At 45.7% G+C, this 25098-nt stretch overlaps 1 protein-coding gene across 17 annotated transcripts; it reads left to right on the top strand.

Moving 5' to 3' along the window:
- The first annotated feature begins 2427 nt into the window (after positions 1-2427).
- Positions 2428-25098, top strand: ZNF558 (zinc finger protein 558). 17 transcript variants are annotated; one of them, XM_063800508.1, is made up of 12 exons: positions 2436-2547; positions 3354-3437; positions 3864-3985; positions 8181-8416; positions 9678-9784; positions 10369-10704; positions 12082-12177; positions 12717-12805; positions 13502-13628; positions 21586-21681; positions 22165-22247; positions 22745-25098. In XM_063800508.1, the coding sequence occupies exons 7-12, from the start codon at positions 12147-12149 to the stop codon at positions 23525-23527; spliced, it is 1209 nt and encodes a 402-aa protein (XP_063656578.1). In that variant the 5' UTR covers positions 2436-2547; positions 3354-3437; positions 3864-3985; positions 8181-8416; positions 9678-9784; positions 10369-10704; positions 12082-12146; the 3' UTR covers positions 23528-25098. The 17 variants fall into 17 exon arrangements, with proteins under 17 accessions (XP_003316114.1, XP_063656581.1, XP_009432848.1 ...); XM_003316066.6 differs by lacking the exons at positions 3864-3985; positions 8181-8416 and having other exon boundaries at positions 2428-2547; XM_063800511.1 differs by lacking the exons at positions 3864-3985; positions 8181-8416 and having other exon boundaries at positions 2428-2547; positions 12717-13366.

Genomic DNA, 25098 nt, shown 5'->3' with positions numbered 1-25098 from the left:
TAGTTTTAGCTCTTACCTTTAGGTCTATGATCTATTTTGAGCTCACTTTTGTACATGGTGTGAAGTAGAGGTCCAATTTCATTCTCTGTTTTTTGTTTGTTTCTTGGTTGTTTGGTTGTTTTTTGGTTTTGGTTTTTTTTTTTTTTTTTGACGGAGTCTCGCTCTGTTCTCAGGCTGGAGTGCAGTGGGACGATCTCGGCTCACTGCAATCTCCACCTCCTGGGTTCAAACGATTCTCCTGCCTCAGTCTCCCGAGTAGCTGGGACTATAGGCGCCCGCCACCACGCCCAGCTAATTTTTGTATTTTTAGTAGAGACGGGGTTTCACCATGTTAGCCAGGATGGTCTCGATCTCTTGACCTCGTGATCTGCCTGCCTCAGCCTCCCAAAGTGCTGGGGTTACAGGCATGAGCCACCACGCCCAGCCCAATTTCATTCTTTTGTATATTGGCATCTAGTTGTCCCAGCACAATTTGTTGAAGAGAACAGTCTTTCCACAGTGAACTTTCCTAGTATATTGAATTTTGAACTTGTTCATTTTTGCTTAAACTTCCTTCAGCCACCTGAAAATGGATATTTTTGGGAAGCAGAGATCTAACTATTTTTTTCTGAAAGGACACGTGCATGAAACAATATCATTCATTGAAAGTATTTCTTCCTGGCTGATTTTAAATGTTACCACTCTCTTACATAAAATTTTTTCCCTTTGCACTTACCAGTATCTTTTTTTGTTTATGGTTTTTGGTTTTTGTTTTGTTTTGTTTTTTGAGATGGAGTCTTGCTCGTCACCCAGGCTGGAGTGCACCGGCTGCAATCTCGGCTCACTTCAACCTCCACCTCCTGAGTTCAAGCGATTCTCCTGCCTCAGCCTCCCAAGTACCTGGGATTACAAGGCATCCGCCACCACACCCGGCTAATTTTGTATTTTTAGTAGAGACGGGGTTTCACCATGTTGGCAGGCTGGTCTCGAACTCCTGACCTCAGGTGATCTGCCTGCCTCGGCCTCCCAAAGTGTTGGGATTACAAGCGTAAGCCACCAGGTCCAACCAGCACTTAGTGGTATCTAACGCACCAACCCACCATGTATTCTATTTATCACATTCACTGTTCACTTCTCCTGCCCAACTCACAACTAAAATGCACGTTCTCTGAGGGCAAGGACGTTTACCTATTTTGTTCAGTCTATATCCATGGTGTATAAAACAGAGACTTGTGTGGGGGGGAGGTAATAGCATTTATTCCATGAATATGACTACGGCATAAACACATACACACACATACATGTCCACACTATATCTGGAAAGATAGAGGAGAAAATTATTTTTGCCTCTGAGCAAAAGAACTGAAAGACCGTGGTGGGAGAATATTTGACTGACTTTGTACCATTCTTAAGTTTTCCTATATGTGTATCTATGACCCAGTCCTCTCCTGCTCCCCTAAACTCTTAGTGTTAAATCACTATGTTCTGCCTTGGGAAAGCAAGTTATAGACAAATGTGCATACATAATCTGATCCTATTGGGTTGTATGAACATGGGGCAGTAACTGTATCAACAATCTAGGGATCCAAGGAAAGCCCTACCCCTGAATCTGATCTCCCACAATCCTGGCTCCTGGGCCTATCCCAACCCACCCACATCACACACCCTTTTATTCATACCCAGATCCCTGCCCCTGGAACTGGTCTCCACCCACCGCCCCCTCCCTAGGCCTGGTGCAGCCCACAGTCCCGCCCCCAGAACTGGTCTCCGCCCACAGTCAGCCCCGCCCCCAGGCTTGGTGCCACCCCCATAGCTCCGCCCCTAGAACTGCTCTCTGCCAATCACCACTGCCCTCCAGGGCCGGTACACCCACAGCCTAGTCCCCGCCCTCCGCCCTGCCCGGAACTTATCTACGCCCACAGCCAGCCCCAACCTCCAGGGCTGTCACAACCACAGCCTGGTTCCCGCTCAGCCCCGCCCCGGAAATGGAGGTCTCCACCCCTGTAACTGGTCTCTGCTCAGTCATTCCCGCTCTGGAAGCCTTATACCATCCGCCCCGAGAACTGGGCCCCACCCACAGCCCCGACCCTGGAACTGGTCTCTGCCCAATCAGCCTCGCCCTCCAGGCCTGGTACGGCCTCAGCCGGTTCCCCGCCTTCAGCCCCGCCCCGGAACTGATCTCCGCCCACAACCAGCCCCTCCCCCAGGCCTCGTGCAGCTCGCAGCCTGGCCCCGCCCCCAGGGCCAACCTTACCCCCGCTACTGCCCCAGGCCAGGGCCCAACTTTGTGCCCACTAAGCAAACTAGAACACCTCTGCCCAAGGCTGGGGTGCGCGGCCGCCGCTCCCGCCCGCCGCGCCGGTCGCCTAAGCGCCGAACCCCCAACACGCTCGACTCTGCGAGGCTGCCCGCCCGAGCCGGAAGGGGACGTGCAGCGCGCCTCTCCCCAGACCGGAAGCGGAAGCGCGGGGCGGTACCGTGGGAGGGGCCGCGCGTGGGGCAGCGGGTAGCGAGTCCCTCCGTCCCCGCGAGTCGGCGCTTTTGGCCCCGCGGGAGGGGCCGGGCTCGGTGAGCGACTGGCGGGGGCTCGGGTCCGAGTCCAGGGGGCGACGTGGGCCGCGGACACCGCCAGCCACGGGCCCTGCGTCCCTCCAGGGAGCCGTGTTTCGGTTCATGAGGCCTCGGGCTGTGAGCTTAGGTCAGCACGAAGCTGCCGCTTGCTCCTGGGTCGGGGTCCCGCGCCGCTGTCGCCTCCTCAGGGAACCCCAGTCGCCCTCACCCGGGGCGATTCCGCACCCCAGGGGACTTTTGGCTGTAGCTGGAGACGGCTGTGGTTGTCACAAATTGTGGGGAGGGGAGGCTGCTACTGTCAACTAGAGGGTGGAGGCCGGGGAAGAGGGACGCTGCTTGCTCTTAAAGATCCTACGTTGTACAGGACAGTCCCCCACAACAAAGAATTATCAGTAGTGCCAGGTTGGGAAACCCTGCTCTAGGGCCTTAAAAAAAAAATCTCTGCAGTTCTGAATAAACTACATAAATTGTTAAAAATTCAGTTTAGTCACTTAATAGGGCCTCTAAGTGACAAGATATTTTTAAAGCCTGTGGAGTCACCATAGAATCTCTCTCCAGCCTAGTAAGTTGAGCAAGTCAAATGCACACAGCGTTAAGCTGCTTTCTCCCCTCTTACGGAGCAGATGGCCAGATGGGAATCAGGTAAAGCCAGTCACGGCCCACAGGCTGGGCCCTTATTACACATTTAATCATTGAGTACCCAAAAAAAGTAAATGGGATGGTGTTTCCAGCAGCTGTATCCAACAACTGTACAACCTATACAAAGCCTCGAAAGAAATCTTTGTGTCTTTTTTTTTTTTCAGATGAGAAAAGCATCATTCAAGCTCAGATTCGTGTTGAAGCCTGCCACAAGGTCCACCTGTTGTTGTGGGTTTGTGGGTGACCAGGTGAGTACAGTGTGGAACCTACAACAAGGTTTCAGCAGGCTCTGCTGTGTAGAAGAACTCCTCGTGGGCTTTTTCTGTGCTGGGGTTGTAACCACATGGAAGTCACTAAGAGTGAAAGTATCTTAAGGAAAGTTCAAGGTAAAAAGACAGAGGTATTTATGGTTACATGTGTGTAAATAAGTAAATACAGTTACATGCAAATAAGTATCCACAAAACAAACATACAAATAACGTAAAGATGTGTGACTGTAGCTAAAGACAGATTTTCTGGTATGCTATAATGCTAAAAGTTTCTGAATGTTATATAAGTATAGAAAATATTTACATGTATATGTAGTGTTACAAGTCTTCCCACTAACAACTAGCAGGACTACTTAGCAACATTCTTCAGGCCTGTTTGATTTGACTTTTTTTTTTTTTCTTGAGACCAAGTCTCGCTCTGTTGGCCAGGTTGGAGTGCAGTGGCGCGATCTTGGCTCATTTCAGCCTCCACCTCCCAGACTCAAGCAAATCTCCTGCCTCAGTTTCCTGAGTAGCTGGGACTACAGGCAAGTGCCACCACGCCCAGCTAATTTTGTTTGTATTTTTAGTAGAGACAGGTTTTTGCCATGTTGGCCAGGCTGGTCTTTAACTCCTGACCTCAAGTGGTCCGCCCACCTCAGCCTCCCAAAGTGCTGGGATTACAGGAAAGAGCCACCGCACCCAGCTGTTGATTTGATTTCTAAAGTCATATCGGCCCTCCACCAAACTTCAAAATATAAGGGCATTTGTAAAAAGGATGATTCATTAGTAACAAATTTAAAATTAAATTGACCGGCGACCAGATGTGTTTTGAGTAATGGGATTTTTTTTTTCCTAATGAGATTTGAAAACATTTGGAAGAATATTAAGCAACAACTTAGATTGAAGGGTAGGGAACTGGTTTCCAAAAAGATTGTCCTCTGCACCTTGCCTCCTGTATTAGTCTGTTTTCACACTGCTATAAAGAACTACCTGAGAGTTTTCACACTGCTATAAATAACTCCCTGAGACTGAGTGACTTACAAAGGAAAGAAGTTTAATTGACTCAGTTCTGCATGGCGGGGGAGGCCTCAGGAAACTTACAATCATGGCAGAAAGCAAAGGGAAAGCAAGGCACGTCTTACATGGCAGCAGGAGAGAGAGAGAAGACATAAACGCCAAACTTCTAAACCATCAGATCTTGTGGGAACTTACTATCAGGAGAACAGCAAGGGGGAAGTCCGCCCCCATGATTCAGTCACCTCCTACCAGGACCCTCCTCTGACACATGGGGATTATTACAACTCGAGATGAGATTTGGGTGGGGGGACACAGAGCCAACGATATCACCTCCTAATAGGAATTAACTTTGTTTCTTAAAACTTCTCTGAAATAACAGTATGGTGATTCATATTGCAGAGAATCATGTTAAGTAATCTAGTATTAAATTGTGGGGTTTCTACTAATTGTGTGTGTGTTCACCTTTTCCATTCTAGCTTTCCTACAGCATTCTTGAAGGAATGTTTACTTATCATGCAATAGATATTATTTGAGTGCACAGTTAATGGTGACCAACCATCCTCATTTATTCAGGACCAAGGGGTTTGCTAGGGCACAGGGCATCCAGTGTTCAAACCGGGACAATCCTTGGCAAACCAGGTCGCCTCCATGAGTCAGGTCCTAGGTCAGATGCACAGGGACCCTGGAGGACCTGAAATGGCCCCTGTCCTACATAAAGTTTACCTTCTAACAGGGAAGATAAATTTTAAACCATGAATGACAGGAGTGATGTGGGAGCTTGGCACTAGTGAACTTGATCAGAGGGAACAGGGAAGCTTTCTTGGGAAGGATATTTAGCTTGAGAGCTTAAGTTGTTACAGAACCAAACTGGGGTCTGCTCACCTGGTGGTGCAGTGAAACCAGATGTCTATATTGAGGGTTGCTACGATAGATAGAAAGGCTTTTATTGCACAACACTAAGCAAGGAGGACCAGACCATTAAATGTTCAAATCCTGGCCTCCCCAGTGGCTTTTAGGCAAGGAATTTTTTTTTTTTTTTTTTTTTTTTTTGAGACGGAGTCTCACTCTGTTACCCAGGCTGGAGTACTGTGTTGCAATCTCAGCTCACTGCAACCCCCGCCTCCTGGGTTCAAGCAGTTCTGCCGCAGCCTCCTGAGTAGCTGGGATTACAGGCGCCCACGACCATGCCCGGCTAATTTTTGTATTTTCAGTAGAGACAGGGTTTCACCATGTTGGCCTGGCTGGTCTCAATCTCCTGACTTCGTGATCCACCCGCCTCAGCCTCCCAAAGTGCTGAGATGGTACAGGCATGAGCCACCACACCCGGCCTTTTTTTTTTTTTTTTAAATGAGACAGAATCTCACTTGGTCACCCAGGCTGGAGTGCAATGGCACGATCTCAGCTCACTGCAACGTCCGCCTCCCAGGTTCAAGTGATTTTCCTGCCTCAGCCTCCCCAGTCCCTAGGATTACAGGCACATACCACCACACCCGGCAAATTTTTTGTATTTTGAGTAGAGACAGAGTTTCACCATGTTAGCCAGGTTGGCCTCAAACTCCTGACCTCAGGTGATCCGCCTGCCTAGGCCTCCCAAAGTGCTGGGATTACAGACATGAGCCACCGTGCCTGGCTAGGCAAGGATTTCTGAAGGCAATGGTAAGTTACAGAAAAGCAGAAGCTACAGGCAAAATCATAAAGCAATACGTGGAGGTTACACACTGGTTTAGACTTAAAAGGGCAAGGATGTCTTGAAGCAGGAGCTTGTCATAGGTAGATTCAAAGATTTTTCTGATTTGTAATTGGTTAAAGAAAAGAAGCTTTGTTTAAAAATTTAGAGTCAGTAGGAAAATGTTAACTGGCTGGGAGAAGTGACTTTCTCCAAGCCCCTCAAGAAGAAACTTAGCACAAAGAACGCTGAAGCTCAGCCTTCACGTCCCGCTTATCTGGGATCTCTGAGCCAGCAGCTCCATTTGGTGGGGTCCTCAGTGGGAGTCCCAGCCTCTGAAAGGCAACTCAGGGATGCATGTTAAGATGTTATCCATGGGGAAACATGGGGAAAGCGAACATCTCTGGAGCCTTAACTTCTTTGGCTGTTGTTTTAGGTTACTATTACCTTCCTGTTTAACAAGTTCCATATTTACTTTTGGGGCTAGCTGGATGCTCGGAATTTCCCTTAAAGGAACTTCAGGATTTTCCTTTATTTTCCCACTTGGGGTTCACAGGCCCCTGAAAAAGGGAATTGCTGCTCCATCTCCAAGTTGGGGTCAGATGTAGCTAGTCATAGGGCTCGACTAGAGTGAGGGGACAGGGTTATGTCCAAGAGAGCACTGCCATCGAGGAAGCTGTGTAAGGAAAGGCCCTGCAGCAGGAGAGAGGCTGCCACGCTCCCTTCACTGGGAACACAGGGATGGCTGAAGCCGAGACAAGAACAGGGAAAGAAGCTGGGCGCAGTGGCTCACACCTGTAGTCCCAGCACTTTAGGAGACCAAGGCAGGCTGATCACCTGATGTCAGAAGTTCGAGACCAGCCTGGCCAACATGGTGAAACCCCGTCTCTACTAAAAATACGAAAATTAGCTGGGTGTGGTGGTGCACACCTGTAGTCCCAGCTGCTCGGGAGGCTGAGACAAGAGAATTGCTTGAACCTGGGAGGCCGAGGTTGCAGTGAGCAGAGATTGCACCACTGCACTCAGCCTGGGTGTAAGAGTGAGACTCCTCAAAAAAAAAAAAAAAAAAAAAAAAAAGAATAGGGAAAGAAGTGTGACCAAGACCAAGATCAAGAGGGAGGCAGAACCATACTAGGCCTCACTTCAGACTCTGTTCTCAGGCCAGTGGGAAGACACTAAAGAGTTGTGGGCCAGAGGGTGATGCAATTTGCATGTAGTGTAAGCATGCAGATAACAAGGACTTCAGGATTCAGAAGGAAGACGTTTAAGAGGCAAAAGAGGAGGTGTTTGGAGGTAGTTTAGGAATCAGATGATTGCTCCCCAAAAAAATAAAAATAAATTTATTTTCTCAGCCATACTAGTCACATTTCAAGTATTAGAGCAGAATTATAGAACATTTCCATCATCACCAGAAGTTGTGTTGGGCAGCTGACATAGAGTGGCCCATCTGCTGTGACCATCCTCCAGCACTGTATCCAGGGCAGGGCAGGGCAGGGCAGGTGTCACAGGATCTGTAAACTGAAGAGACCCCTCCTGTCCTAGTGGGAAATTTCTGCTTCCAGACAGCCTTGAATAGGGACTCGGGGCCTGAAAATGTCCCAGGTACCTTCTCTACTTGTTTTCTTCTTGGAGGCCCAGTGAGCTGGCTGGAGGCCAACCCCCCTCACTCCCCAGCTCAGTGACTGGAACTACTGTGTGCCTACCTGCACATCAGGTCCGTTATGGGGAAAAAGGAGATACTTACCCCTGTAGAGGGTAGGGAAGTTCTGCAGCAGTTGCCTGGGTCTGCTGAACTCACCCAAAGGGAAGGTGTGATGTGAAAGGCATGTTAGTTTCCTATTGATGCTATAACAAACTACCACAAATTCAGGGACTTAAAACAACACACATTTATCCTCTTGCCTTTCTGGAGGTCAGAAATCCTCAATAAGCTGGAAGGCCTGCATTCCCTCTAGAGCAGGAGTCCCCAGCCCCTGGGCCACGGACCAGTGCTTATAAACAGGGCTGCACAGCAAGATGCGAGCGGCAGGTGAGCAAAGCTTCATCTGTATTTACAGCCACTCCTCATTGCTCGCATTACCACCTGAGCTCCACCTCCTGGCCGATCAGTGGCAGCATTCGATTCTCATAGGAGCCCAAACCCTATTGTGAACTTTGCATGTGAGGGATCTGGATTGCACACTCCTAGGAGAATCTAATTCCTGATGATCTGTTGCTGTCTCCCATCACCCCCAGATGGGACCATCTAGTTGCAGGAAAACAAGCTCAGGGCTCCCACTGACTCTATATTATGGTGAGTTGTATAATTATTTCATTATATATTACCATGTAATATAATAGAAATAAAGTGCAGAATAAATGTAATGTGCTTATAAAACATCATCCTGAAACCATTCCCTGCCCAGCCCCACTGCCGCCCCGTGCTCCATGGAAAAATTGTCTTCCACGAAACCAGTCCCTGGTACCAGAAAGGTTGGGGACCACTGCTCTAGAGGCTCTAGGGGAGAACCCATTTCCTGTGTTTTTCATCTTGTAGAGGCCACCAGCCTTCCCTGACTGTGGCTTGTTCCTCCATCATCAACACCAGCAGGGCAGCATCTTCCAGTCTCTCTGTATGTTTTCTCCTCCCTGCTACACACACGCTCCCTTCTTCTCTCATCTCATCCCATCCTTCTTTGAACTGACCCTCCTGTTTCCCTTTTATAAGGACCCCTGTAATCACAGTGGGCCCACCCAGCATCATCCCCCATGTCAGGATCCTTGCCTTCCTCACAGCTGCAGAATCCCTTTTGCCATGTAAGGGAGTAGATCCAGAGGTTCTGGGGATTAGAACACAGACCCCTTTCTTGGGAGAGCAGGAAGTTAATCATCTGTCTACCACAGAGGCCCAAGAGCCAAAGACTCCCTCCAACTTGATTTTTTCACGGAACCCGAACTCACCCTGAATGTCCAGTGCCCCCGTCCCTGCCCATTCACACCCTTCACTCCTTTTATCTTTTGGGTTCATGTCATGGAGGTCACACATGGAAACCTCCAGAAGCTGGCTTTATGGAGTTACGTTTTATTCTATAAATCCGGAGAAAGGAGGCTTTCCCGTCTTATAAAAAGGACACATGACATTGCTTTGTACCTTGATTTTTTTTTCACTTAAATTTATTGGAGATAATCTCTCTGAATACCTAGAAATCTTTTCAGGGGTTCTTTGTTTTGGTTTTGGTTTGGGGTTTTTTTTTCCTGGCTACATGTTTCTTTGTTATTTATTAAGTTGCTGCAAAAGTAATTGCAGGTTTTGCCATCGAAAGTAATGGCAAAAACCGCAATCACTTTTGCACCAACCTAAAAGCTATCACATAGTTTATTCAACCAATCCCCTACTGATGGTCACTTGTGGTGTTTTCAATCCTCTGCGATTATATGAAGTGCCACAGCAAATCATCTTACACGTGTCTTTCAGTATTTGTGTACCTTTGAGATAGATTTCTGGAAGTGGGGTTCTAGGAAAGAACAAATGTTTTTTGCAGCTTTGCTTGACATCAGCACGTTTCCTTCCCTAGGGGTTACCCCCAGCAGTGTGTGAGAATGAAGAGTGTGGGCCACTGTGTCTCTGTTGACCTGCCAGATAGGAAATAGCGCCAGAGTTGCTGCAATCCACGTCTCCCTGGTGAGTAAGGTCATTGTCGATTCCATCAAGGGTATTGTCCTTGGGATGATAGTAGGGAAGCCAGATTGCACCGTGTGAGGACTCAGGAAAGGGGACAGAGTGAAGAGCTGTGGCTGGGATGGGGGATACAGACGGGGCAGTAACCGGAAAGAAAGCTGTACCCCAAGGATAGGCTCATCGCACTACAGAAGATGCCACATCAGGCTTGAGGGGCATGAGGAAGGGTCTAGCAGCACGGGAGAGCTAGAAGGGAAAGGGCGGAGGAGAGAGCTTTGAGCACAGACAGCTCCTCAAAAGCAGGAGGGTGGACCCCAGGCCAGAACTGCCCAGCAGGCCCTGCGGAGAAGGCAGGCAGCTCCTTGTCTGCCATGGGAGGAGGCGGAAGGGTGGGGCGCAGGTTGCAGTGCTGGCAGCAACACAGGAAAGTAGATTCCTCCTCATGATCTTTACCCTGAGAAGCAGGATCGGGATTGTCTGCTGAAAATGAGATGATTTGTCATCTCTTGCTGCCTAACAAATGATCTCAAACCTTAGTCACTTGAAACAATGACCATGTATCGTCTCTCACTGTTTTTGTGTTTCAGGAATTCAGGAGCAGCTTGGCTGGAAGGCTCTGGCTGGAAGCTTGCAGAAGGCTGTCAGCTGGGTCTGCATCATCTGAAGGCTCAACGGGTACCGGGGGCCACTCCATGGCCTGCGAGTCAGAGCTGGCCGTCGGTGGGAGGCCTCAGTTCCTCTCCACATAGGCCTCTCCACAGGGCCACTTGAGCATCTTCCCACCATGGCAACTGGTGTCCTCTAGAGCAACATCCAGGAGACCAAGGCGGAAGCAGCTGTAGTGCCTTCTAGGACCTGGTCCTGAAAGTCACCCCTGCACCCACCCCCGCTGTCTCCTCAGCCATATTCTGCTGGTCACACAGGTCAGCTCTAATTCCGTGTGTGCGTCAGGCCTACACAGGGTGTGAGCACCGGGAGGCTGGGATCGTCAAGGGCTCGTTAGGAAGCGGTTACCACAGAGGGGACAGGGGAGGAGGTGTGAAGTTTAAAGAGAGGAGAGGAGGTTTGACGAGTGGGAAGCCATGCTGACCTGTGGGATCGCCCTGCAGGCTGAGGGTTCTTTACATGTTGGTGACCGTGTTATTCCAGAGTGGCAGCGTCACAGCCTTTGCACAGGGTGGTCTGACCGAATGTCCCCTGGAGCAGGTGGATGATTGAAGTCACGCCTGGCTGGAGTTCTGCTGGGCTGGCATGACAGTGGGGGGTAGGGAGGAGGAAATCAGCTGAAATGAGGGACAGTGACATCCAAGCTGGGCGAGGATGAAATCAAGAGAGGGGGTGGCTGAGGCAGGAGAGGGGGTGACCAAGGCAGAGCATAGGTAGGAGAGGGGCTGACCGAGGCAGGAGGGGGGTGACTGAGGCCGAGCACAGGCAGGAGCAGGGTGACCAAGGGCAGGAGTTGGGGTAACAGGCAGAACATGGGCAGGAGAGGGGGTAACTGAGGCAGAGCACAGGCAGGAGGGGGGTGACCAAGGCAGGAGGGGGGTGACCGAGGCAGGAGGGGTGTGACCGAGGCAGGAGGGGGGTGACCGAGGCAGGAGGGGGGCTGACTGAGGCAGGATGGGGGTGACCGAGGCAGGAGAGGGGTTGACTGAGGCAGGAGGGGGGTGACCGAGGCAGGAGGAGGTGACTGAGGCCTGCGTGTGGTCGGAGGACATGCGGTGAGAGAAAAAAGGAGTGAACGCTGTGGAAGTTGAGGAGGGAGGTTGGGTTCAGAGAGAGGGGAGTTTCTGAACGTTGTTCTGGGTGGTGGGACAGTGCCCGGTGATGACCAAGGCTGAGGGGACCTGTGGAAACATGTGGCTGATGAGAGAAGGAACAAAGGGCCCTGGAGCTGAGGAACTCCTGAGACTCTGGGGGTCTCTGACATCCTCCAGGAGCTGGGACTGGAGGTGGGAGGAGTTATGGAGGTGCCGGAGTCCCCAGGGAAGGAGGGAGTAGCCAGGAATGCGTTTGTGGTGCGCTTGGATGGGAAGAACATGCCATGAGACTGCGTGAAGCCGAGGTTCTCAAAGCGGGTGGGTCAGGGAGGTACTGGTCGTTGTGTTGGGAACAGAGGAAGGCAAGTTTTCCATCAGGTGGCCCTGAATTCATTGCCTGCTCAGCAAAATAAAGGCCCAGTGTGGAAGCCGGAACTTGCATTTGAAGAAGGATGGGAAGGATGGGTTGAGGAGGGCCCATCCCCAGCAGCCCGAGAGGGAGGAGGCCACGGAGACTCGGAGCATTCCCGTTTCTTCCAGAGCGCTGCAGGATAAAGGAGGAGCGTCCTGCTTCCCGGCTGCCCTGTTGCTGTCGGAGTCACAGGATGGCGGCTGTCATCCTGCCCTCGACTGCTGGTGAGTCGTGGGGTCCTGGCATTTCTCAGAGTCCAGCCTTGAAAGGTTCTGACCCACAGCATGGGACACGAGCGGGGTTGGGCAGAGCAGGTGAGGCAGGAGTGGAGCCCCAGGGGCCCAGAGGTCCTCCGTGTCTGGTCGGGCGGCTCTCGGGATTTGGGACTTAGGCATTTGGGTATCTGTGGATGTCACCTGTGTGGTGAATGTGCTGGAGCTTTTGAATTCTCCCTTTAGTTCTTTCTGTGAACCTGATAAAAACACAGTGACGCCCTTGGAACTTCAGTTTCCTCATCTGTGAAGTGGGAATAATCCCTTCCCCAAGTGCAGTCAGACCTTGAGCCCTATTGTCTTTGGTTGGTGAGACAGGGCTGTGTTCGGGTATCTTAGGAGAGCTGTGGGTAGGTGTTTGCATGGGGCGTAGGTGGGCACTGTGTGGTGCCTCATCTGTGTGGGTGTGGGAGGTGGGTGTGGTCAATCAGGGGCAGATCTGTGGGTGTCAGACAAGCCTAAATCCCTGGGACTCATTTCTCCTCCTCCAGCTCCGTCTTCCCTGTTCCCAGCCTCTCAGCAAAAAGGACACACACAGGGTGGAGAGCTGGTTAATGAGCTCCTGACAAGCTGGTTACGGGTGAGTCAGATGTTCCTTTTCCCAAATCATTATTCCTTTGGCCAGAAGTTTGGACTTGATACCTTCCAGCAGCCTGGAGCCTCATGGCCAAACCAGGTCCTCAGGCATCCCAGGATTTCCAGGCATCAGATGGAGGGTGAGGGCTGCCCAGAAAATGTCAGTGTGTGTCAATGTTTACTGCAGGTTCAGAGCTCCCTCCAGGGTCCCTGAGTACATCATGTGCTCCTGAGAGTTTTAAGGGAAAGCCAAGTAAAGACGTGATGATGTTCTAAACCCAAGCAATTAATAAACGCCACGGAAATCAGTCATTCACTTACCAAGTATTTCTCTGATTTCTGCCATGTCACGGGCCCATGATCCCCTGGAGATTGAGGGAAATAAGATCACAGGAGCTCCCAGTCTGAGTGAGAAAAGGCAGCTGCTCTGTGGTACTGTGCACTGGACCTGGGAATGGCCTAAGGAGACAAGCATTGAGGGCTGAGCTCAGAAGCCAGGGAGAAGAGCTCAGAACCCCAGGAGAGGAGCTCAGAACCCTGGGAGAGGAGCTCAGAACCCTGGGAGGTGAGCTCAGAACCACCCTCCCCAACATCTCGTGCTCAGGTTTCCCCAGCCCTGGCTCTGTTCTCCTGGCCCCTCTTCCTGTGCACGTTGGTGGGGGTGGTCCTTGGCTAAGCCGTGATGTTTGCAATGCTTTAGGGCTTGGTGACCTTCGAGGATGTGGCCGTGGAGTTCACCCAGGAGGAGTGGGCGTTGCTGGACCCTGCCCAAAGGACACTGTACAGGGACGTGATGCTGGAGAACTGCAGGAACCTGGCCTCACTGGGTAAGCCTAATGTCATTCCTGCATTTATTTAATGACTCCGGTGGCAAGACTTGCCTGCTTTTCTTACTTTTTTTATTGTGGTAAAATCCATACAACATAAAATTCACCATTTTTAACCATTCTAAGATATCCAGTCCAGTGGTTTTTCATACATTCATGGTATTGTGCAACCATCAACACTATCTAATATCACCATATTTTCATCACCCTGAAGGAAACCCCGTCCCTATGAAGCAGCCAATACCCGTTACTTTCCCTACCCACTGCTGCTGGTAACCACTCATCTGGTGTCTGTCTTTAGGAATTTACCTATCCAGAACATATCATATAAATGTAATTACAAAATACATTACCTTTTGTGTCTGACTTTTCATGTAGCACAGTGTTTTAAAAACTTAGCTATGGGCCAGGTGTGGTGGCTCACACCTGTAATCCCAGCACTTTGGGAGGCCAAGGTGGGCGGATCACGAGGGCAGGAGTTCGAGACCAGCCTGACCAACATGGTGAAACCCCATCTCTACTAAAAATACAAATTAGCCGGACGTGGTGGCACGCACCTATCCCAGCTAGTCAGGAGGCTGAGGCAGGAGAATCGCTTGAACCAGGAGGCAGAGGTTGCAGTGAGCTGAGATTGTGCCATTGCACTGCAGCCTGGGCAACAGAGCACAACTGTGTCTCAAAAAAAACAAAACAAAAAAACTTAGCTATGTTGTATGTTGTACCAGCGCTTCATTCCTTATGACTGAATGATATTCCATTGTATGGACATACCACATTTTGCCAATCCATTTTTCTATTGAGAAACATTTGAGTTGTTTCCACTCTTTGACTATCAAGAATAATGCTATAATACTATGAATTTTTGTGTACGAGCTTTTGTTTAAATGCCCACTTTCCATTTTCTTGGGCATATACTAGGAGTGGAAGGCTAGGTCTGTGTTTAGCTTCTTGAGGAACTGCCAGACTTTTCCACAGCAGCTGCACCATTGCATGTTCCCGCCAATGCAGGAGGGTTCCAGCTTCTCCGCATCTTCCCAGCACTTGCCTTTTTGATTATACTCATACCAGTAGGTATGAAGTGCTATCTCGTTCTTGTTTTGATTTGCATTTTTCTAATGACAAATGACATGGAGCATCTTTTCATGTACTTGTTGAGTATTTTTCTTTGGAAAAATGTCTATTCAAGTCCTTTGCCCATTTTTGTTATTGTTGTTGTTTGTTTGTTTGCTTGTTTTGACACAGTCTCCCTCTGTCGCCCAGGCTGGAGTGCAGTGGCGCAGCACGATCTCGGCTCACTGCAACCTCTGCCTTTCGGGTTCAAGTGATTCTCATACCTCAGCCTCTCAAGTAGCTGGAATTACAGGCATGTGCCACCATGCCTGGCTAAATTGTTTTGTATTTTTTATAGAGACAGGGTTTCGCTGTGTTGGCCAGGCTGGTCTCAAACTCCTGGCCTCAAATGATCCGCCTGCCTTGGCCTCCCAAAGTGCTGGCATTACAGGTGTGAGCCACCGCTCCCAGTCCTCTGCCCATGTTTTATTTGGGTTGTTCATTTTTGTTGTCGGATTTTAAAAGTTCATTTTATATTCTGGGTACCAAATCCTTATTCAAAATATAATACATAAATGATTTCTCTATTCTTTGGGTGTCTTTTCATTTTCTTGATAGTGTCCTTTGATGCACAAAAGTTTTAATTGTGACCAGGCAGAGTGGCTCACGCCTGTAATCCCAGCACTTTGGGAGGCCGAGATGGATGGATCACTTGAGGTCAGGAGTTCAAGACCAGCCTGGCCAACTTAGTGAAGCCCCATCTCTACTAAAAATGCAAAAATTAGCCAGGCGTGGTGGCAGGTGCCTGTAATCCCACCTACTCGGGAGGCTGAGGCAAGAGAATCACTTGAACCTGGGAGGCAGAGGTTGTAGTGAGCCGAGATCCACTATATTCCAGCCTAGGCGACAGAATGAGACTCCGTCTCAAAAAACAAAAAAAATTTTAATTGTGATGAAGTCTGTTGTATCTAGTTTTTCTTTTTTGCTTGTGCTCTTGGTGTGATACCTAAGAAACCATTGCTCAAGTCAAGGTCATGAAGATTTACCCCTATGTTTTCTTCTAAGAATTTTCTAGTGTTAACAATTCCACTCAGCTGTGTGATAGATTTTGAGTGAATTTTGCATATGGTGTGGAGAAAGGGTCAACTTCATTCTTTTGCATGTGTGTATATCCAGTTGTCTCACCACCTTTATTCTTTCCCCATCAAATGACCTTGGTACCCTTATTGAAAATTATGTGGCCATACACACTGGAGTTTATTTACATACTCTCAATTCTGTTCCATTGGTCTGTATATCTCGAACTCCTGACCTCAAGTGATCCACCTACCTGGGCCTCCCAAAGTGCAGGGATTACAGGCATGAGCCACTGCTCCTGGCTCCATTGGTCTATGTATCTATCCTTGGGTCAGTACCACAATGCCTTGATTATTGTTACATTGTAGTAAGTTTTGATAACAGTAAGTGTAAATCTTTCTACTTTATTCTTCTTTTTCACTTCTTGTCTGTTCAAGATCCCTTGCAATGCCATGAATTTTCAGATCAGTTTGTGTATTTCTGAAAGGAAAAAAAACTCAGAATTTTGATAGTGATTGTTTTACCTCTGTAGATAATTTTGGGTAGTATTGTCACCTTAACAATATTAAGTCTTCCAATACATAACTTTATTATTTTTTTTGAGACAGAGTCTCACTCTGTCACCAGGCTGGAGTGCAGTGGTGTGATCTCGGCTCACTGCAACCTCCGCCTCCCAGGCTCAAGTGATTCTCCTGCCTCAGCCTCCCGAGTAGCTCAGACTACAGGTGCACACCACCACGCCCAGCTAATTTTTGTATTTTTAGTAGAGATAGGGTTCCACCATGTTGGCCAGGATGGTCTCAATCTCTTGACCTCGTGATCCACCCACCTCGACCTCCCAAAGTGCTGGGATTTCAGGCGTGAGCCACTGCGCCTGGCCCTGTTACTCATTTTTCATTTCATTCCATTGTGGTTAAGGAAGATACTTTGTATGAGTTCATTGTTTTTTAATTTAGTCAGACTTTTTTTATAGCCTAACATATAATCTATCCTGGAGAATGTTCCATGTGCATTTGAGATGAATATGGATTCTCTTGTTGGGTGGTGTGTTCTTTATATATTTGTTAGGTCTAGTTAGTTTATTGTTTAATCCTTCTGTTTCCTTTTTGATCTTCTAATATGTTGTTTTATCCATTATTGAAAGTGGAGTATTGAAGTCTCAAACGATTATTATAGAACACTCTATATCTTCCTTCAATTATGCCAGTTTTTACTTCATACATTTTGGAGTTCTTATTAGGCACATATATGTTTATAATCGTTACATTTTCTCCATAAATTGATGCTTTATACAACTATAATGTCTTTCTGTGTTTTATAACAATTTTTATTGTATGAAATATCTTTTTCCATTCTTTCACTATTGGCCATATTTGTGTCTTTGAATATAAAGCAAGTGTCTTATAGACAGTATGTACACATGCTCCGCAACTTTGATGGGGCTATGTCCCAATAAAGCCATTGTAAGTTAAAAATACCATAAGTCAAAAATGCAAAACAATGAAAAAAAAAAAAGTCAAAAATGCATTTAATTCACCTAACCCACTGAACATCATAAGTTAGCCTAGCCTAAACATGCTCAGAACACTTACATTAGCCTACAGTTGGGCAGTGGGCTAACATAGCAGTGTATTTTAAATAAAGTATTGAATATCTCAACAATTATAAATTATATATTTAATATGGTACTGAAAGTGAAAAATAGAATGGTTGTAGGGTACTTGAAGTGTGCTTTCTACTGAATGCGTATGACCTTTGTACCATCATAAAGTTAAAAAATCATACCATGGTAAGCTGGGGACCATCTGTAATTGGGTTATTTTTTAAATCCATTCTGCCAAAATCCACCTTGTAATGATGTAATTACTGATAAGGAAGGAGCTACTTCTGCCTATTTACTATTTGCTCTATAACTATTTACTTTTTTCTACGTGTCATATCATTTTTGTTCCTAAGTTCTTTCATTGTTGTTTTGTGTTAGATATTTTCTAGTGGACCATTTTGATTCCCTTCTCATTTGTTTTTAATCTTTTTAGTTATTTTCTTAGTGGTTGCCCTGAGAATTTTAATAAGCATTTTAATTTATAACAATCTAGTTTAATAGCAACTTAGTTTCAATAGTATATAAAAACTTTGTTTCACTGTAGCTGTTCTGTTTAGTAATTTTGTCACAAATTGCATCTGTATGCATTGTGTGCCCATTAATGTAGATGTGTAATCATTTATGCTTTTGTCTTTAAATTATGTAGTAATAAAAGAGAAGTTATAAACCAAAAACACATTGTCAGTGACTTTTATATTCACCTCTGTATTTACCTTTACCAGTGTTCTTCACTTCCTTCTGTGGATTCAAGTTACTCTCCATTATCTTTTCATTTTGTCCTGAAGTCACCCTTGATCATTTTTTGTAGGGTAGATGTAATAGTGACAAACACTCAGTCTTTGTTTATGGGAAGGTCTTCATTTCTTTATTTTTGAAGGGGAGTTTTGCCAGACATAGAATTCTTGGTTGCCATTTTTTCTCAGCACTTTGAATATACCACTCCAGCGCTTGGTGATTTCCATGGTTTCTATTGAGAAATTGGCTGTAATCTTACCGAGGATCCTGTTTACGTGATAAGTCATCTCCGTCTTGCTGTTTTTAGGATGCTGCCTTTGTCTTTCAACAGTTTGATTAATATGTGTTTGATGCCGGGTGCAATGGTTCACGCCTATAATCCCAACACTTTGGGAGGCTGAGGCAGAAGGACCCCTTGAGGTCAGGAGTATGAGACCAGCCCGGGCAACTTGGACCCTGTCTCTACGAAAAATTAAAAAATTAGCCAGACGTGCTGGTGCACACCTATGGTCCCAGCTTCTTGGAAGGCTGAGGTGGAAGGATTGCTTGACCCCAGGAGATTAAGGCTGCAGTGAGCCATGATCACACCACTGCACTCCAGCGTGGGTGACAGAATAAAACCCTGGCTCAAAAAATGTGTGTGTGTGTGTGTGTGTGTGTGTGTTTCAGTATGAATCTCTATTTTTTCAAATTTATTCTACTTGAGTTTGTTGAGCTTCTTGGATTTGTACATTTGTGCCTTTCATCAAATTTTGGGAAGTTTTTAGCCATTATTTCTTCAACCTTCTCACCCTTTTCTCTCTTTACATCTCTCTGGTTCTCCGCATCCTATATATGTTGGTAGGTTCGATGATATCCCAAAGGTCTCAGGCTCTGTTCATCTTTTTTAAAACTCACATTCTCTCTCTCTCTCTCTCTTTATCTTTGAGACAGGTTCTCACTCACTCTGTCACCTAGGCTGGAGTGCAGCAGAGTGATTGTGGCTTACTGCAGCCTTGACCTCCTGGGCTCAAGTGATCCTCCCACCTCAGCCTCCCAAATAGGGAGGCATGGCTAGAGACGTGCATCACCATGCCCAGCTAATTTTTTAAATTTTTTGTAGAGTCAGGATCTCACCATGTTTCCCAGGCTGGTCTTGAACTCCTGGTTGCAAGCAGTCCTCCTGCCTCAGCCTCCCAAAATGCTGGGATTACACATGAGCCATTGCACCTGGCATCTCTCTTTTTTCTGCTCCTCAGACTGGATAATATCGATTGTCCTATCTTCATGGTCACCAATTTTGTCTTCTGCCTGCTCAGATATGTTCTGAATGTTTCATTTCAGCTATTGTACTTTTCAACTCACATTTTTTTATTTGCCTTCCTAAAGTTTCTGTCTCTTAATGTTTTCCATTTTTTGTATTTTTTTGATATGCCATAGTTGTACCTATTTTGCTGTTTTTCATTTGATGAAAATTTGTACTCATGGTTTCCTTTAGTTCTTTATACATATTTCTTTTACATCTTTTAGCAGATTTTAAATAGTTGACTTATTTTACTTGTCTAGTTAAGTCCAGTGTTTGAACTTCTGAAGGGACAATTTCTACCAGCTTCATTTTTCTTGTAATGGGCCCAATGTTTGTTTCCTTGCCTCCCTCATAATTATTTTGTTGAAACTAGGTATTTGGAATATTATAATATAGCAATTTGGGAATCAGACTTTTCCCCATCTCCAGAGTTTGTTTTACTTGTTGTAGTTGGTATTGTATCTATAGAACATACAACAGTTCTAAAGTTAGTTGTGAAATAGAACTATTGTGTATTCTAAAGTTGTAGAATATCGTATATTGTAAACTCTTGTTAGAATATACAATAGTTCTATTTCAGAACTAACTTTGTAATGTCTGTATTTGTCATGTGTGGCCACCGAAGTCTCTTTTCTGATAGCGTAATGGTCATATAGTGATTTGAAGGCCTGGAACAAAAAAGGAAAAAAACTTCTAGTCTTTTTACATGGGCTCTGTGTGTACATAGGGACATGCCTTTAATACTTAGGTAGGCAGTTAACTGTGCCTTGACCTTCATTTCTGGCTTGTGCAGAGCCTGAAAGTCACCAAAAGATGAGGGTTTTGTGCCTTCTCAGGTATTTTCTGGGCATGCTCCCAGCCCTGAGTATGTGCTTGGAATTACAGGTTCTTAAGAATATGAGGAAGATTTTCAAAGTCCTACTCCCCAAACATCTTTTTCCCCATTTTTCCTTTCAGGCTTTTTGGTTAGTCTTTTGTTTGCTTCTACTGTTTTCTCTTGCCTCAAGCAGTACTGACTAATACATTTGCCTTTACATGTGTCGATCACGTGTGTTCCAGGTAACCAGCTCAGTCCTGAAAGAATTTGGAGTTAGATAAATAAAGACAACCCTTTGAGCCAGTCCTTCAGGGAACCACCAGACAGGTCAGGAAAAGCAACCACAGAGTAAGGTCTGTTCTGCTCCCTGCAAGTACTAGGAATGCAGGCTGTTGTCTTCAAGGTTGTAGAAAAAGCAGGGGAAAGAGGTCCATTTAAAGTATCATAAAGCTCTCTTACCCAGATTCAGCTGGGTTTTCTGAGAAGGCATTCTCCTGATTGCTGTGGACTTTTGATACATTTCAAGAATTCCGATAAAGTTGATTCGGACCGCTTTTGCCAGTTTACTCACTGTTTTTGTGGAGGGATGAACGTTTGGAATTCCCTCCTCCACCACTGTCACTGTCATCGCTTCTTTCAAGTTTTCTTGAGCACCTCTGTGTTCCTAGGTCTGTGCAGTGGCTTGAGAGTACAGTGATGAATGGGACCATATGGTCCCACCCTCATGGGCAGTCTCTAATTCCTGCCTTATGAACTGAAGATCTATTTCTTGTCCTGACTTTATATTCTTCATGGTTAAAAGTTTTGGGGCCTCTGAAGTGTGCATTTGAACTCAGGCATGGCCTTCTGGGACTGTTTATGCCCTATCACCCTGAATATCTAGTTGAATATGCTTGTTGCATTTTTGTTCCGTGAGAGTTACCATATGCACTAGAATTAAGGTATAATTGGCAGGGCGTGGTGGCTCATGCCTGTAATCCCAGCACTTTGGGAGGCCAAGGTGGATGGATCACGAGGCCAAGAGATCAAGAGATCAAGACCTGCCTGGCCAACACGGTGAAACCCCGTCTCTACTAAAAATACAAAAATCAGCTGGGTGTGGTGGTGTGCACCTGTAGTCCCAACTACTTGGGAGGCTGAGGCAGGAGAATCGCTTGAACCTGGAAGGCAGAGGTTGCAGTGAGCCGAGATCATGCCACTGCACTTCAACCCGGGTGACAGAGCAAGACTCCATCTCAAAAAAAAAAAAAAAAAAAAGAATTAAGGCATAATTTATTTCACTGCTCCTAAAGTCACACTTTTCCATCTTCATAAATGTTGGCTTTCATTTCATGGACTTGGTTGTCCCCAGCACTGTTACCTATATCATGTGTATTGTTTCCGTAAATAGGGTGTCGTGTTAATAAACCCAGTCTGATATCCCAGTTGGAACAAGACAAGAGGGTGATAACAGAGGAAAGAGGAATTCTACCAAGCACCTGTCCAGGTGAGCACCAGGTGGATATGAGCCCTTGTGAGGAATAGCTCTGGCCAGTGACTTGGGGGTTGGGAGTATTACATTAGTTCATGTCAATCAGGGAACTTTGTAAAATACCCTGTTCCTGACAAACATGCACAAGAACATTTGGTGTGAGCTTCCTCATGTCCTTTCTTTTCTCTCTAACTCCCTTGTCATCATCTCATAGTTCGCTTTGGGCTCAGGGAAGAAACAAAGATGCAACTCTTTTGAAAATTTCAGTCAAGTTCCTTCCCACTTTGCATTCCTGATCACTCCTCTTGTCAACCTGTGATCAATCTCAATTTGTCTAGAATCCTTTTTTAAAATTAATACCTAAAATTTTCATAACCAAATCCTCTTTGTTGCAAACATCCTCAAAAACCCTGATCCCTCAGAATCTGCCTTTACTCATGTGTACACTTTTCCATTTCTTTTCTCCATCAATCTAAATTTCTTTTCAATTTGTTTCAGATTTGGAGACTCTACTTAAAGCCAAATGGTTAACTCCTAAGAAGCATGTTTTCAGAAAAGAACAGTCTAAAGGTGTAAAAACGGTAAGACTAACATGGGTGATTTCTGGTTTTCTACAGTAGGAGAATGCCTTAAGTTTAGAAAGGGCACAAAATAACCAGGAGAGGCATTAAAGGAAAGTGTCATTTATAATTGAGAATGCCGTGTTCCTGGAGAGACACTGTGAAAATTATAAATATTTAGAGAAGTGTGAGTTAGGTCCAAACTTATTTCTTCACGGAGAGTTCCCACAAGTAAATATTTCCTATCTCTGGCTCAGATATTGACTGTTGGAACAAAACTTCATCCACACGTTATCAGAAAATGTTTTGTGAATCTGATAAGGACTTGTGGCAAAGCATCTATGTTTTTTAACTTTCTTAGAGCTAAAACTGGGCAGAAATCACATACAACCACTGAAAGTAGCCAAAATATCAATTATAATAATGTAACAGAATTCCTGGGAGAGAAGATTCCTAGGAGAACATTAAGTATTTCAAATATTATAAATTATAGTTATCATTTGTCTCTTAATCCACAGGAAAGAAGTCATCGTGGAGTGAAACTCAATGAATGTAATCAGTGTTTTAAAGTCTTCAGCACGAAATCTAACCTAACTCAGCACAAGAGAATTCATACTGGAGAAAAACCCTATGACTGTAGTCAATGTGGGAAGTCCTTCAGTAGCAGATCTTACCTTACTATTCATAAGAGAATCCATAATGGGGAGAAACCCTATGAATGCAATCACTGTGGGAAAGCATTTAGTGATCCCTCATCCCTTAGACTGCATTTGAGAATTCACACTGGAGAAAAACCCTACGAATGTAACCAGTGTTTTCATGTTTTCCGCACCAGTTGTAACCTCAAAAGCCACAAGAGGATTCACACGGGGGAGAATCACCATGAATGTAATCAGTGTGGAAAAGCTTTCAGCACAAGGTCCTCTCTCACTGGGCACAATAGCATTCATACAGGGGAGAAACCTTATGAATGTCACGATTGTGGGAAAACCTTCAGGAAGAGCTCCTATCTGACACAGCACGTAAGAACTCATACTGGAGAAAAACCCTATGAATGTAACGAGTGTGGGAAATCCTTCAGCAGTAGCTTTTCTCTTACTGTGCACAAGAGAATACATACTGGAGAGAAACCCTACGAGTGCAGTGACTGTGGAAAAGCCTTTAATAATCTCTCAGCTGTGAAGAAACACTTAAGAACTCACACTGGAGAAAAACCCTATGAATGTAATCATTGTGGGAAATCCTTCACAAGTAACTCCTATCTTTCTGTGCACAAGAGAATACATAATAGGTGGATATGAATTACTGCAGGAACTTCTGGAGGAAAGCACTCATTGATCTTTCATCCCTAAGATAGTTTGAGAGAGCTCACACTGGATATATAAGTTATTTGTTGCAGCATAACAAATGATCCCCCCAAATTTTGTGGCTTCAAACACGAAATGTTTATTCTCTAACAATTTCTACAGGTCAGGAATTCAAGAACGGCTTATCTCTGTAGTTACACTGCAGGATCTCTCATGCCTTTACTTACAATCAAGATATCAGCCAAAGATATGGTCATCTAACATCTTTACTGATGAACAGTCCATTTCCAAGATGACTTACTCACATGCCTGGAAAGTTGATGTTGGTTGTTGTCAGGGGACCTTCAGTCATTACCATGTAGGCCTCTTTACAAGGCCGAGCTCCTTGACAATTTGGCAATAAGTTCTCCCCAAGGTTAGTGATCCAAGAGAGGACCAATACAGAGGCCAAAATGGCTTTTATGACCTATCCTCAGGAGGACTGCTAAGCTTTCACTTATTTCCTATTGTGTTGGTCTCACAACACACCAATCCTGATACAATGTGAGAGACTGCAGAAGGTATGAATACCAGGAAACAGATAACTCAGAAGCATCTGGGAAATTTGCCATGGAATTAATGAAGAAAAGCCCTCAGCACATCATCCTTCTACTCTAATCAATATGAAATAGCATTCAGTAACTCGTATTAATTCACTCTGAAGAGAAACCTTTTGAGGACAATCTGTATGGTAAAGCTCTCAGCTCGAATTCTCACCTTCATGGGCCCAGAAGATTATGTACTGAGAGAATCCTGAAGAATGGAACAGCTGTAGAAAGCCTTCAGTGCTATCAGCAGGGATTCATGTGACAGCTCACACTAAGGGAGAAAACCTGTGAAGGTCTCAGAAGGCTTCAGTGACAGTCATCCCTTAAGACACATTGGAAATCACACCATGGAACAACACTCAGAAATGCAGAATACCCTACAGCAAAAGTGTTCACATTACTGAGCAAACTATAGTGTGGTATTCTGCAGTGACTGTGGGAAAGCCTTGAATGTTCTATTGGTTTTTAAGGGACTTGAGAATTAATTCTGGAGAGAATGCCCCATTGAACATCATCAATATTGGAGAGCTTTCTGTTTTTCTACATTTGTTAGGAAACTTGTGAGCATTCACACTACAGAGAAACTTGAAATATAAAGAGGAAGAGAAAGCCTTCAGTGATGCCTCTGTGTTAGGGAAAATATGGAACTTCTCCCTGGATGCAAAACCTATGAGTATATTAATATTGGAAAATTTTTCAGTGATTCTTCTCTTTCTTGTATATGAGAGAACTTATATGGAGAAACCCCTAGGAATGTAATCAGTGTTAGGATGCCTCAGCCTGAACTCTTCACTGAGTGGCCACAATTTTCACTGGGAACAAAAAGTATAATAACTGTTTTGAGTGTGGGATATCCTTTATCAGTGTCTCATCTGTAGATTGGACTGCTGGCTCATTAATTTTTTTAGTCTTTTTTTCTTTTAATATAAACATTTGTGTATAGCTGTTCCCTAAAATAAACATTAACATATTTCATAA

The sequence above is a fragment of the Pan troglodytes genome, chromosome 20 (assembly GCF_028858775.2).
Source record: "Pan troglodytes isolate AG18354 chromosome 20, NHGRI_mPanTro3-v2.0_pri, whole genome shotgun sequence".
NCBI classification, from domain to species: Eukaryota; Metazoa; Chordata; class Mammalia; order Primates; family Hominidae; genus Pan; species Pan troglodytes.
Note: the sequence above shows the minus strand (reverse complement) of the source record. Positions and strands in the feature narration are given on the sequence as shown.

Bases quoted from the DNA above. Each gene is read 5' to 3' on its own strand.
- ZNF558 (XM_003316066.6), top strand. From the start codon at position 12,147: ATGGCGGCTGTCATCCTGCCCTCGACTGCTG. The intron at 13,629-21,585 runs GTAAGCCTAATG...TTCCGTAAATAG, and splicing joins CAGGAACCTGGCCTCACTGG to GGTGTCGTGTTAATAAACCC. The intron at 21,682-22,164 runs GTGAGCACCAGG...AATTTGTTTCAG, and splicing joins TCTACCAAGCACCTGTCCAG to ATTTGGAGACTCTACTTAAA.